The sequence below is a fragment of the Camelus bactrianus genome, chromosome 5 (assembly GCF_048773025.1).
Source record: "Camelus bactrianus isolate YW-2024 breed Bactrian camel chromosome 5, ASM4877302v1, whole genome shotgun sequence".
NCBI lineage: Eukaryota > Metazoa > Chordata > Mammalia > Artiodactyla > Camelidae > Camelus > Camelus bactrianus.
In genome coordinates, this window is record NC_133543.1 from 48014868 (window position 1) to 48028914 (window position 14047).

The following is a 14047-nucleotide window of genomic DNA, read 5'->3' on the forward strand; positions in this document are numbered from 1 at the left end:
TAAATTTGCTAACAGTTTCCCAAATGGCTACTAATGATTCACCTTGTTTGAGAGAATATATGTCATAGCAAACACAACAGAGAGAATTCTTCAACTGCTATGTAAATTACTATTGTTTAAAATTTAACACTTGCTTAAAAAAGTAAGATGATTTATACATGACTTTACCAATAAGAGTGATGTGGAAGACAGCTTATTCTTCTGATCTCACTTTAATTTTATTGAAAAAACTGGATGATTCAAAACTTTAAAATTTACGTACATTTATGAATAAACCAAGTAAACAGCTTCTGCTACTGGAAAATGGGGATTTAGCATGCAGTCCCTTCTTTCACTTTTTGAACGGATTTTAAATTAGCAGCACCAAATAATTCTGTGTTTATTCTAGCCTTGGTGATAATTTTCAAAAACATCTCTATTCACCTGCAGAACCTTTGTTTACTCCCCTTCTCATTAGCAATGACATTCCCTGTCTCCCCTGCTTACTTCCTCTCTCATGGCCTGTTCTACCTCTCTGCACAGCCAGGGTAATGTATCTGCATATATACACATACATATGCATACAAATCTATATGCCAGCAGTAAACATGCCTCAGCCTTCCCTTTCTTCCTCCAAGCTTCAATATAAAACTAAAGAAAAAAAAAAAAAAACTAAAGAAAATAATTTTAGTGGAAAAAAAAAAACAGGAAAGGCAGACTCCCTCAAATTTATTTTTGGTCCCTCTGCCTAATAGGTCATGTTGATTTTCTTATGCCCCATTTTTAGCTTTATTTTTGTGGCTTTTTCCAGACTGCAAAGCACTAGAATAATCTTTGTTGCCCTCTGCCTCAGTGATGTTCTCAAAGGATATTATTCATTGAGAAATGTGCTGTTGCTTTGGATTTGGTTAGAAATATTCACAGGAATTACTGAACTGCCCAGCTTATCCAGCCTGAGACTGTGTCTGTGTGACACTCAGTTCATGCAGTAGGTTTGTCTACCCAATGTTACACAGTAGTTAGACTAATTTTCCAGTCATCAAAGTGATCAAGAAATTAGACATTGTGAAGACATTCAATCCTCATTATAAAGAATCATATTGTTTTCAATCTCCTCGGGCTCAATTTAAATTATATGTATAATATTGGTATGTTCAGTCTCGTGTTTTGAAACTTTAGTGTGTATTTTTAGGTCCCAGATTTTTGGAATTGGGATTTAGTAAGCAGGGTGGAGGACTCTGGAATCTGAATATTCAACACAGATTCCAGGTAATTTTAATGCAAGTGGACCTCATCTTAACACTCAGAGGAGAACTAATTTTGTTTTGTATTAATTCCTAGGATAGTTTAATATAATCAACTTAATATACCTGTGTTAGGATACTGTCTTTAGAAACTGAAAATCTATCTACACAATATTGGTTGGGAGTATGTGGCATGTGTGTACATCCATAATGTGTCTGGTACATGCCTTTAATTTGCATGTTTTTATGTTGGGGTGTTTTTAAAGACGTTCCAGATCCTTAAGCTTATTTGAAACTTCTGTTCACTCTTTGGAAAGTATAATAATGGGTGTGAGCATAGCTTTCAAGGCAACAGAGACTAAAAAAGAAGATAGCAAAAATAGTATTGAGAGAAAATAAACCAAAAATAACACACTAGAAGATGCAGCAGAGTGGAGGGAATACCCACAGCTCTGACAGCCCTTCCTCTAAGGAAAATAAGCTTTTATGTTTTAAGGACCAAAAGGCCATCTTTCTTCGCCTCAGACATGCCAAAACATAAATTCCAGGTATCTTTTTTTTTCTTTTTTGCCTTGTTCCAAGAAGGTAAATCTGAACTCTTTTTCGTAATTTTTAGTAACAAAAGGGAAAATAGAAGAATTTAGGAATGTAAGACACAATCCTACATGTAGGGACTGAACTTGAAGTGGATTGAGAAGTCAAAATGGAAGACGATGCAGAGAATTTGAAAATGTTCTAGTTCAAGCATGTAAAGTGAGTATTTGTTGGAAATAATAGCATAAGTTTAATGTATGTAACTTATCAATGTTTTCAATAAGTCAACAACTATGCTTGGTTCTAGCTACAAAGCTTCTGGTTTAAAATACATTGTCTCTTTGTGTCCAAACAATCTAGATAAAATCTATATGGGGGATTCACTTTCCACTGTACATCTTTAAGTACTTTTTCATATTGTACCATGGACATATATTATCTATTTAAAATAAAATAGTGTAATAAATGTAAAATAACATCTAAAAAGTTCATGTTAGTAGAGGACAGGATACCCATAATTTATGGCTTCTTGGCCTTGACATTTTTAGAAGATGTATTTGTTTTGAACATTATGCGATGCCCATCTTATGCTTCCTATCCCCACCACGTCCACAGATTCTCTTACCTTTCAGAGAGTCCTTTTTTGTTTATACAATCAGAAATTGTAAACTTCTTGCCTGTGAGTTGTGTTAATACTGTCTGCCTGTCTTTATTGAGATATGTAAATATCAATGCTAATAGGCTATTCCTTTTACTTTTGAAAATCTACTATCTATCTAGTTTATCTGTCAATCTTTCCCTTTCTCTCTACCTACTTACCTATCTACCTATCCTGCTATCTCTGTATCTACAAATATAAAATGAACTACATATAACATATGTGTATACTGATCCTGTTTTTAGTATTTAAACTCTGGCTGTCAGCTAACTTCCCTTTGCTCTTGCCTCTCTGCGGTTCACTTAACACAGGCCTCCCCGCTGCTTCTTAAGCATTCCAGGCTGAAGGCCTTACGCTTGCTCTTCAGTGAGCCTGAAATGCTCTTCGATAAGATAGCTTCTTCCCTTGCCTCCTCTAAATCTTTGCTGAAATGTCTCCTTTACAGTGAGGGCCACTCAAGACACTCTATTTAAAATTTTTACCTCTGGTTAGTGCTCCTAATCTCCTTTTCCTGCTTATATTTTTCCCCATAGCACTTATCACTTTCTGACATATTCTATAAGTTATTTATTTATTGTCTGTCTCCTCCTTTAAAGTTTCATGAAATAAGAGAATTGTTTATTTTTCTTCATTGAGATTTTTTTCTAGAACTATTTCTTCTACGTAGATGATTAATAAGTATTTGTTGATTGGCAGAGTGAACTAATCCACAAGTTTTTCTTTGAGCATTATGATGAAACAATAATGGAAATAATACTATTTTCAAAAACACCTAAATACGTTCATGTAAATATCGCTACTAAGTGTATACATTTGTGAGAACTCAAATTACTCAGACATTTTTAGTTTCTCTCATTTGGAATTCAATCATCCATTTTAACTTAATATGAGCTCCACTCTTTGTCACAGAAAGTTTTTGTATTTTACTTAATACATAGATCTCTTTAAGAATCCACAGCTCTTTAAGGTAGACATTATTACCCCATTTTACAGAAATCTTACAAAGTAGAAATGACTCGAACAAGGTCACGGAACTACTTTGGAGTTGAGATAAGAACAAACTTTTGTGACATCAATCATCATGCTATAGTGTCAAATATTCCTAATCCTAATGACCCTAATTGTCTTAATAATGTTAAAATATCGAGGGAAGTTCAAGTCAAAAAAATCTAATTTGAGAAACTAATTTTCCCTATTGAGCTTCAAGTTAGTCCCAATTGTATTATATTCAGCACCATACTTTATATTTGTACTATGCAAGATAATAGTTGAATCTCCTGATATTGGCATTTTCTGTAGGAAAATGGTTTTAATCTTATAAATTTTTCTGTGTTCATATCTATTTTGTCCTAACATGAGAATTCAAGTTATGTTATTAATATAGAGTTTATTTCTTTTTAAAATTCATACTTACATATTCAATATAAATTATAAAATAAACATCTACTTATACCTAACATATGCCTTCTCCTCCCAACGAAGAGCTAAACACCATAGTGAATTTCATGCTTATCACTCTATTATTCCAAATTTTTTGTTCTTTATAAGATGTATATTATACCCCTTGACTGATGTACAGTTGGTGTTTTTTTGGGCTTTAACTTAATTATATAGCATGTCCCTCAAAGCATTATCTTTAGAGCATAATTCTGACCTAGATTAATATGATTAGAAGAGTTAATAATTCATAGCACATGAAATTCTAATAGACCCAAATAGAGTTCAAAGCCATAACTGTACTTATCATTGATTTCATAACTATTTACTTTTCATTATGCAACTGATAAAGCTTATAAACAAAGAGTTGAAACTATTTTCCCTCCTTGACTTGAAAATATTCTGAAGAATTTTGTATTTGGCATTAAATTAGAGCGAAAATTGACTGCTTTTAATTTAGTTCTCTTCAAGAGCATTTAGGTCATAATTTCATTCTAATGTATCATGGCATGACAGCATATCAGTATAATGGAAACTCATGACAGTACAGTTCTCATATCAAAAGATAAAAGAAAAATTCAAAGACATTTCTTTTCAAAATTCTTGCAGTCACAACCTCAGATAATAAAGGCAGAAACCTATATGCAAAGAAAGTAAGTTCATTTGAGGTCTCAAAATAGAAACGGTAAATAAGAGATTATAAAACGTCTCACTGAAGAGAAAAGTTTGATAGGTTTTACCCCACTTCCCCACCCCCCAAAAAAGCAGATTAAGAAAGGTTGTCTCAAACTAGTGCAATGTTTAAAGCTGATTACTTTAAAGTAAAGGTTAGTAATGATTTAATAAAAGTTCCTTTTAAAGATAATTTATGATATGAATTTAAATAACCATATTAAAAGTTGGTTCCCTGTCCCTCATTTAAATCAGATATTACAGAAATATACCAAAATATAGCAATGAAAAACTGAAGCAATTAGTAGAAAAACCATACCTGATGAGGGGAGTAGAATTTCTTGTCACTAGTCAGTCGGTTTCCATCCATAGAGAAAAGGAAGCTGCTTCTTTTGACACTGTCCTCAGATTCAGATTTGGGGAACCTGTTTCCCTGTCCTTTGTTGTTTCCTTCTAGATGCTCCCTCTGTCTTCTTTTCTTTCTTCGGTTCCTCCATTCTTTAGCACTCTTGGAGCTTAATTTGGATGCTTCTGAAGAACTTTCCAACAGCTCTCCTAACCCACCTATTCCACTGAAATCTCTTGAAGCAGCTGATGCTGCTGCAACTGCCTGTTCAAACAAAACCAGGCACTATTTAGGACACAGAACTTTCAAAACAGTTGGCTCTGGTACACATGTTGCCATTTGAGACTATTAACTATATGTGAAAATGTCTTCTGGTCATTTTGTTGTGTTTTACTACAAGAGAGTTTACTTAATAATGACCAACTTTAAACAGTATAAAGCAAAGTGTTAGTTTATGCATTAAGACTAGAAAATTCTGGTTTGGCACATCTTCTGAGGAATCTGTTTTAAAAACTGTTGAGATTAGCTTCATTTCAAGGAACAGTTACTCTCTTAAAAATATCTTCTACACTTTAAAAGCAAATGTTCTCTTAGTGGTGGTTGCTGGTCTGATTACTATTCCAATTCCATCCATAGGTTTGTTCCTCCCACTTGTAATTGTGACAACTAAGTGGTATTTTTTCCTTCTAAATCTAGGGCAAAAGAATTTTTCTTTTCTTTTTTGAGGGAACTCAAAGCATTTAAAGTGTCTACTATTTTACCTCTAGATGGAGATAGTGGGAATGTATTGGCTAGTTTACCCTACCCTTCATTTGAATCATACTCAGTACTATAGTTCCCATTCCTGGGATCATATTAATCCCAGAGACTAACATGATTAATTTGTACATAATACTTTTAGTTTGAAATTTTTAAATGTTTATATAGTATTTATTATTATAAATAACAACAAATTATTAACATATTAATAAGTGCATGAAATAATCATTCAAGGGATTATGAGTACTTCTTCAAATATTTTCTTTCCATTTTTCAGCACTAAGTACACTTAAGCATTTTGAATTTCTGTACCTACTGAAGAAACACAGAAGCTCTGAGGTGAAACATGGCATGCCAGATGTTTTGTATTTTCATTTATATGAATAGTATTTTTAGACTGGAAATGATCTACCATTACTGGAGAAGATATGAAACTCAAAGCTGAGTTCTCACTAAGTATATTCCTGTTTATAAACATAATAATGGAAGTAGAAATGATTAAATTATGAGGATATTGGTTCAACTCTTTACATACATGATTACTAAATACAAACAACTCAAATTTAGCTACCATTTTATTTTATCTTCTCTACTAGACTATAAGCTAGATAGGAATTTTGTCATTTGTGTGTGTATGTGTATCTGTGTGCACATTGCCTAGTATGTCACTTGACATAAAAAAGGCTTCATAAATGTTTCGTGAATAAAGATGAAAAGAGGCCATCAGGCTGTCAGTTGTCTCAGACACTGTGGCAGGAGTGGGGGAAGATCAAGACATGCTTGGGCTTGACTTTTCAAGATCTCATTAAACTATGTGTCAGAATGGTCTGTATAATAGAAACATATTTTAGGAAAGAAGATAAAACCTATATTTAATGCTTTGACAACATGTTGTACTTTATGTTTCCTCCTTCTTGAGGAGAAGCAAACCCTCCTAAGTAGCTTCCACTTCTGAATCTCATCTCAACTAATTTTTTTTAAAAAAGGTTTAAAACTAAAGGTGCTATGATACAAATTCTCTGGGATTAAAATGACCCCAGGGATGGGAACCATAGTATTACATATAGTACTAAGTATACGTGTTGGGCTAAGCAACACATAAAATGTAACACAAATATTTGTTTATATTGAATACTATGGAAAACCAGATCTAAGACTTGATAAAAGACAATGCTCAACATTTAAATGAAACATTAATTCAGAAATTAGATATTTATAGAATTACATATAATCAGATAACCCAATTTTTAAATTGAATTCTGGATCATCACTTTTATCGTCACTTTTAATATCATCAATAATGAAAGATGAGAAATATTAAGGGCCCTTTATAAATATGAATACGTTTAATAATATTATGTGTAAATAAGGTAAATAAATGAAATACTAATTTGCACCAAGTTAAATATAGTTGCATAGTGCTTGATAAGTAGGATATACATAATATACACCACTCCTTGAAAGAATGAATGTATACATATATTCTTTTTTATCCAAATAAAGTTCTTAATCCTCCTTTCCACTTTGTATAGGCAGAAATACAACACACAGTGCTAATCATTTATTGACTTATTTGTCGTTAGAAACAAAGGAAGTGGAAGTGGTAGTAATATTCCCTTGCCATAATTCTGAAACTCATGTTCATTTAAATCACTTCCGGAATTTGTTTTGCATAAGACATGATTTCCCTACTTATTCTGGGTAACAGTTTGAATAACTCAAAGCCAAAACAGATTTCTAAAGCAACAACGGTAACCTCCCGACACAACACATTTTCTGTGTCACTCGTCAGCTCAAATCTGTCATTTGTTCCACTTCCAGGGATTTGCCAGTTCTCTCAAAGGCAGATGTTTCCTGTCACCTCCCATGTCTGTGTACCTGTTTATACCCAGCACTGTGATGTGGACAACGTCCTGCTTGCTTAGACTAATACTGTTACTTTCACAACAGGCTTGCTGTATTTCTCTTGTAACAGATAACAAATATGTACTTAATATTTCCACAGGGAATAACATCTTCTTTTTCTTGTAACATTTGTGTGATTTAAAATAGGCTCTATAACTTACTGTCTCTGTGTGTCCTTAAAAAAATAAAACCACATGACTGTGTGATTATACTTCATTGTAAACATAAAATCCAGTTTTAAAATCACAAGACATTAACTATACTTATTACAATTCTACCCCTAATTATATTGGATCTCTTGAATGCCACTATTTCTAATTTTGTTCCAAAGCTTACTCCTAAATTTTTCCTATCAGACCAATATACACTGCTATGGAATATGCTATGCTGGACACTATTAGACATTTAAAGATCACAGATTAAATGCCAAACACAGTTATGATGATATAGGACAAAACTTTCTTTGTTGTTTTCTTTCTCCATCTTTTAAAGTTGCACTTGGTTTGTGAGTCAAAAGAGCTTGAATATGACATTTTTTTCATGTCTGAATAATGACTAGCACTAGAGGGTCCCTCAGCAGATATTCAATAAAAATGGAAATGATGTGGGGCTTCATGAAGTCATTAGCTAGATAGAGCTTTCGAAGAGTCACAGGTGGTTAGGAAGACTCACATTACAGGAGCACCAATGATCTAATGGGTGGACTAAGTCTCCCTCTCTCTTTGCCTTCAGCTCCCTCCTCGCCTTCAACATTGGCTATTTACTGGACATTGTTACCTGCATTGTCAATAAGGAGTTAAAATAGCTAGCTTAGTTCTGTGCCATCCCAGTCAATATTAAAACACTGGGATAAGTTACCCTGGTATCAGTTTAAATTTTTGTAGGTATGAAGCTAAAGCTGAGTCAAATCATGATTTGATCACTGGAATCTAATAACTGACTTTTTAATGAAAAGAATTGACATTTTTTTAGCTGACCTAATTAGGATATAGATAACTAGGTTCTTTAAACTTCTGTTAGACATAGTGCACTTATACTGCTACATTTAAAACATATTCTTTTAACTGATGCCATATTTTACCCTAAAGTGGCTGGATTTCAGAATACATTCTTACTCTTATACTGTGTGTCTGCTTAGTATTTTCAAGCACATTGCTTTCTCTGTTTTTAATCAATGATAAAAGAATAATCCAATTCTTTAAAATACAACTATACACTATCTATATTTATGTATATATTATTTCCTATAACATTTATTTTAAGCTTTGAAATGAAGAAATTCTTTGCCCTGTAAATAGCTATCTTATCTCATTATCTTATAAATGTATTTTATTTGTAGTGATCTGGGATAAACTCAAATACTTGAAATACAGTAGAAATTTCTGGCAAGCATGAAGTATACATTATGAGATTTTCAAGTATCACCAAATTTGTTTATAGCTTTTCTTATAAAATCAATAAACTATAACCATGATACTGCTCTGTACCCAATGATAAGATGAAAATAGCAGAACCAGCATGTTCAGCAAATGTTAAGTATATGGTTGGGCTGGGTAACCAGCTAAGGAATTCGTTGTCAAATCCATCTCACACACACAAAAAAGCCTCAACAGAAAGGATCTAATGCTATATGTTTTGCATCTTCAAACTCAGATTTATTAAAAACTTAAATTTTCAACCTACAAATTCCAAGGATATACTGTCATTCAAATAATGCTTCAAATATTTGGAAACATCCATCTGAAAAGAAAATCACCATGCACAAGAGTTATTTGGACTTCTGCTTCCGGTCAGGACATAGTAATGGATCAGATTTGATTTTCCTCCTGAAACAACCAGTAAAACAGACTAAATACATGTAACAGTGGTTTTGAAGACATTATACGAATGGGTCATTGGATAGAGTTTTCAGAAGGATCTTCACTCAGTAGCAGGGAATAATTAGCCTTAGACTAAAGGCTGCTCTGGTTCTACCTATCAAATCTTCAAAGGTTTAAAGATGGAAAAGGATCAAACTGTTTATGAGTAATGAAACTATGTTTCCTAACAAGGATCAAGAATTTTTATAGAAATACAAAATATCCAGCACCCCGAAAGCTAAAGTTACAAGTGTCTAGAATTTAACTACAGTTTGTCAGAAATGCAAAAAATTCAGGAATATATGACCAATAATGAAGAAAAAATTATTAAAATTGACCAAAATCTGACACAGATGTTAGAATCAGCAGACAAGGACTTCAGGATTTTAAACAGTTATTATAACTGTATTGTGTATGTTCAAAATGTTAGCTATGTGGGAGATTAAAAGAGATTCAGATCAAGCATTTAGAGATGAAAACTATTCTGTCTGAGATGAAAATTACACTGGGGATTAATGGCAGAAGAAACGATGATAAACTTGAAGACAGAGCAACAGAAACTATCCAAACTAAAATTGACAAACTGATTCTAACACTCATATGAAGCTATACATTTTTAATATATATTTGACCTGGAATAGTCAAAACAGCCTTAAAAAAGAAAAACAAAGTTGGAGAGCTACTAGATTTCAAGATTTACTGAACAGCTACAGTGATTTAAGAGATTGTGATATTGGTCTAAAAAGAAACCAATCAATCAACTGAATAGAATAGAATCCAGAAATAGACTCACTCACATATGAACAATTGATTTTGACAAAGGTTCAGAGGCTATTTAGTGGAAAAAAGATGTTTTGTTCAACAAATGGCGCTGGAATAATTAGATACCTATATGCAAAAAACCTCAACACATAAATCATACCACCTTACGCAGAAATTAACTTAAAATGGGTCATTGACCTAAATAAAGCTGTAAAACTTCCAGATGGAAAATTAGGAGAAAATATTTGTGATGTTGATTTGGCAAAAATTTCTTAGATGCAATACCAAAAGCATGATCAAACATACAATAAAACTTAATAAACTTTATTTCATCAAAATTAAAAACTTTTACTTTAAAAAAAAAAAAAAACAGTAAGGAGGATGAAAAGACAAGTTGCAGACCAGGAGAAAATATTTGCCAAGCATAACATAAAGGACCAAAGGACTTATTTCCTTTATATATAAAAAATACTCAAAACACATTAATAAGAAAACAAAACAACTCAGCTAAAAAAATGGGCAAAATATCTGAACATCTACTTTACAACAGAAGCCATACAGATAGAAAATAATAATATGAAGAGATGCTCAGCTTCATTAGTCATTAAGAAAATGCAAAGTAAGACAGCAATGAGATGCTTAGTAGAATCGCAAATAAGACTGACCATACCAAATGTTGGCGAAGACATAGAGCAACTATAACTCTCACTGACATGAATCGGGTTTCACTTTGTCTCCCCATGACTTTCACCTTCAAACTTATGTTTTTTTTTTCCTTTTAATCAAATACTGTTCTCTTTCTTCTCTTCAAGACCCGTTCACTGTGCCCCTACCCCAAGCAGCCTTTAATATTAACGAGAATTTAAAGTCAGAATCTAATAGCAGATGCCTTCCTGATATCCTGATATCCTATTGTGCTATAGAAACCCCAAAGGATGGTTAAGAGTAGGTATGCATAAAGTTTTCTTGTTTACATTTGAGATCAATCAACTACAGAATAAAACTTCAAATGTTATAATTAGGAGTGAAACAGGAATAGTTGGAAATAGCAGTTATGTATCATTTTTACATTAACTGAAAATCAGATTCTCCCAAGATTTCGTGAAACAATTGCATAGTTAACCTTAGTCTGAATATGTTTTCTACCTTGAGTTAATTTCCTTATATATAGTGTCTAAAAAGTTACTTTGACTCCAACTTAAGAAACAATTTTAGGTTTGAATAGTTTTCTCTTTTCTGATGGCAATGCCTGTACACCAAACAAAAAGCCAGTTCCAATTAGATCTCTATGGTACAACAATATTCCTACTTAAAACTAACTAATAGTAATAATAATATAATAATAATAATAATAATAATAAATTTTTCTTGTTTATCACTTAGTACCTGAGCTTCTTCCTGTTGCTTTTTAATCTGTTCGAGCATTTGCTGAAATTCAGCCTCTTTCTGTTCGGCCTCTTCTAAGGTGGCCTGATTCTGTTCCTCATAGGCCATGGCCACCACAGCCAGAATCAAATTCACCAGATAAAAAGAGCCCAAGAAAATCACCAAGACAAAAAATATCATATATGTTTTTCCAGCAGCACGTAACGTCTAGGAAAAAAAAACTATTTTATTAAATGTCTCCAAATAAAGATCTGATTACCATCATCATTAGATAGTCAGAAGACAAATGCTTTTTAGCATGCAATGTATTTTGACAAAGGTTTTTTTTTTTTTTTGGTGTTAAAATGCACACACACAAAGACATAAAACAAATAATAATTAAGTTATTTGAGGCTTCACTGTAGTGTCATTTGATATAAGTACACACATTTCAAATTATAATACATTGGATATATATTTGAGCACACTAAAATGCTTTTCTTAGAGTCTCTTGGGCAATATTTCAAGTAAGAAGATGATCTTTAATTCCTTTCAGTGGAGTTCCTACTCTCCATATCGTCTCTACACATCATCTAGTGATAACATCTTTCTTCTCTCCTCTTCTAGCTCCAGTTAACCTTAGGTTTAATTTGAAATTTTTGTATAATTGAGTTTTAAAATCTTTTCACATGCTTTTGTTATATCCACAGCTTATATTATATGTTCAAAGTCATGGACTTTCTTTGCATCCTCCATATCCCCTAGCAGAATGCTTTTACCAAAGACTCTTAATATATGTGTACTGACTGAACAGTTGAGATCCTAGGCAGATTTGCTTTATGCTGGACCCTTCTCTGTATTCTAGGGTGTTATAAACAAATATCCATACTTGTTATTTAATATATATTCATGCTATTTTGTGCATGTTACTTTGAACCTTACTGCTGTACTTTGAATACTTGTGTCCCACCAAAATTCATATGTTGAAATCCTAATGCCCAATGTGATAGTATTAGAAGTGGCCTCTGGGAGGTGCTTAGGTCATGAGAGTGGAGCCCTCATGAATGGGTTTAGTGCCTAATAAAAAGAGCCTCCAGAGAGAACCCTGGCCCCTTCTCCTCCAGGTGATGACACAGCAAGAAGATGTCAGCTTATGAACCAGGAAGAAGGTTCTTCTCAGAATGTAGTCATGCTGGTGTCTTGACTTCCCAGCCTCCAGAACTGTAAGCAATATATTTCTGTTATTTATAAACTGCCTAATGTGTGGCATTTTGCTATAGCAGCCCAAAGGGACTAAGACACTTACCAGCTGGTAAAGGTTCTCCCAGTAGTCTTGAGTCATGAGTCGAAATAGAGACAAGAAAGCCCAGCTAAAAGTATCAAAGCTTGTATAGCCATAGTTGGGGTTTCGACCAGCCTTCACACAGATGTATCCTTCTGGACACTGGCTGTAAGAGAGAAAAATGGAGCTGGAGTCAGCATAGCAACTATAGCTATTTCAATCCATGTGGATTTATTGAAATTGTCAAAACCCAGAGTTGCTGTCTGTGATGAATTTTCTTGCCTTCATTTCCAGAGCACTTTGAATAATTGCTCACAGTGAAGCTGTTATCAGATGAAATTTATTAGGAAAACCAATAAAAAACTTAAGGTATGAAGGAGTCATATTTATAGACATTTAGAATGGCAGAGAGGCAGCAACCACACACTTTTGCCTCTGACACCATCAATATCCCTCTCTTTTCAAAGTGGCAAGAATCAATGATTAAAAATGAAAAGCCAGAAAACAGCCAAAACTTAATTAGCCACTTCTATAGAATTTTCTAAAATAAAACTTATATTTTAGAACAATTTTAGATTTGCAGAAAAATCTCAAAGAGAGGACAGAGACTTCCCATATATACCATGCCCAATTTCCCATATTATTAACATCTTATGTTGGTATGGTACATTTCAATCAATATTGCTGCATTATTATTAACCAAAGTCCATAATTTTATTCAAATTTCCCCAGTTTTTCCCTAATAACTTTTTTATGTCCCAAGATCCCACCAGGATACCTCATTACATTTAGTCATCTTGTCTCTTTAGGCTCCTCTTGACTGTGACAGTTTATCAGACTTTTCCTTGTTTTTGACTACCTTGACAGTTTTGTGAAGTAATTGTCAGGTATTTTGAAGAATGTTCTTCAATTGAGATTTGTTTGATGTTTTTCTCATTATTAGATATTGAGGTTACGGATTTGGGGGAGGAAGAGCACAGACATAAAGTATTGTTATCCTTACATCATCAAGGGTACATGCTATCAATAGTTCTTATCACTGTTGATGCTAACTTTCATCACCTGATTTGAGATAGTGTTTGTCAGGTTTCTCCACTGTAAATTTATTCTTTTTTTCCTTCTTTTTCCATACTGCACTCTTTGCAATAAAGTCACTATGTGCAGTCTACACATAAGGAGCCAGGAGTTATGACCCACCTCCTTAAGAGTAGAGTATGAACATAAATTATTCAGAATTCTTCTGCA

General features: G+C 33.2%; 1 protein-coding gene across 3 annotated transcripts in view; it reads right to left on the reverse strand.

The window, feature by feature from the left end:
- SCN3A (sodium voltage-gated channel alpha subunit 3) overlaps positions 1-14047 on the reverse strand; it is a 113550-nt gene that overhangs the window by 51866 nt on the left and 47637 nt on the right. For all 3 annotated transcript variants that reach the window (XM_045507649.2, XM_074363802.1, XM_074363800.1), the window contains 3 exons: positions 12827-12968; positions 11542-11748; positions 4844-5134 (listed from right to left, as the gene is read on the reverse strand). In XM_045507649.2, the coding sequence (XP_045363605.2) occupies positions 4844-5134; positions 11542-11748; positions 12827-12968 (640 nt within the window). The remainder of the gene's footprint in view (positions 1-4843; positions 5135-11541; positions 11749-12826; positions 12969-14047) is intronic.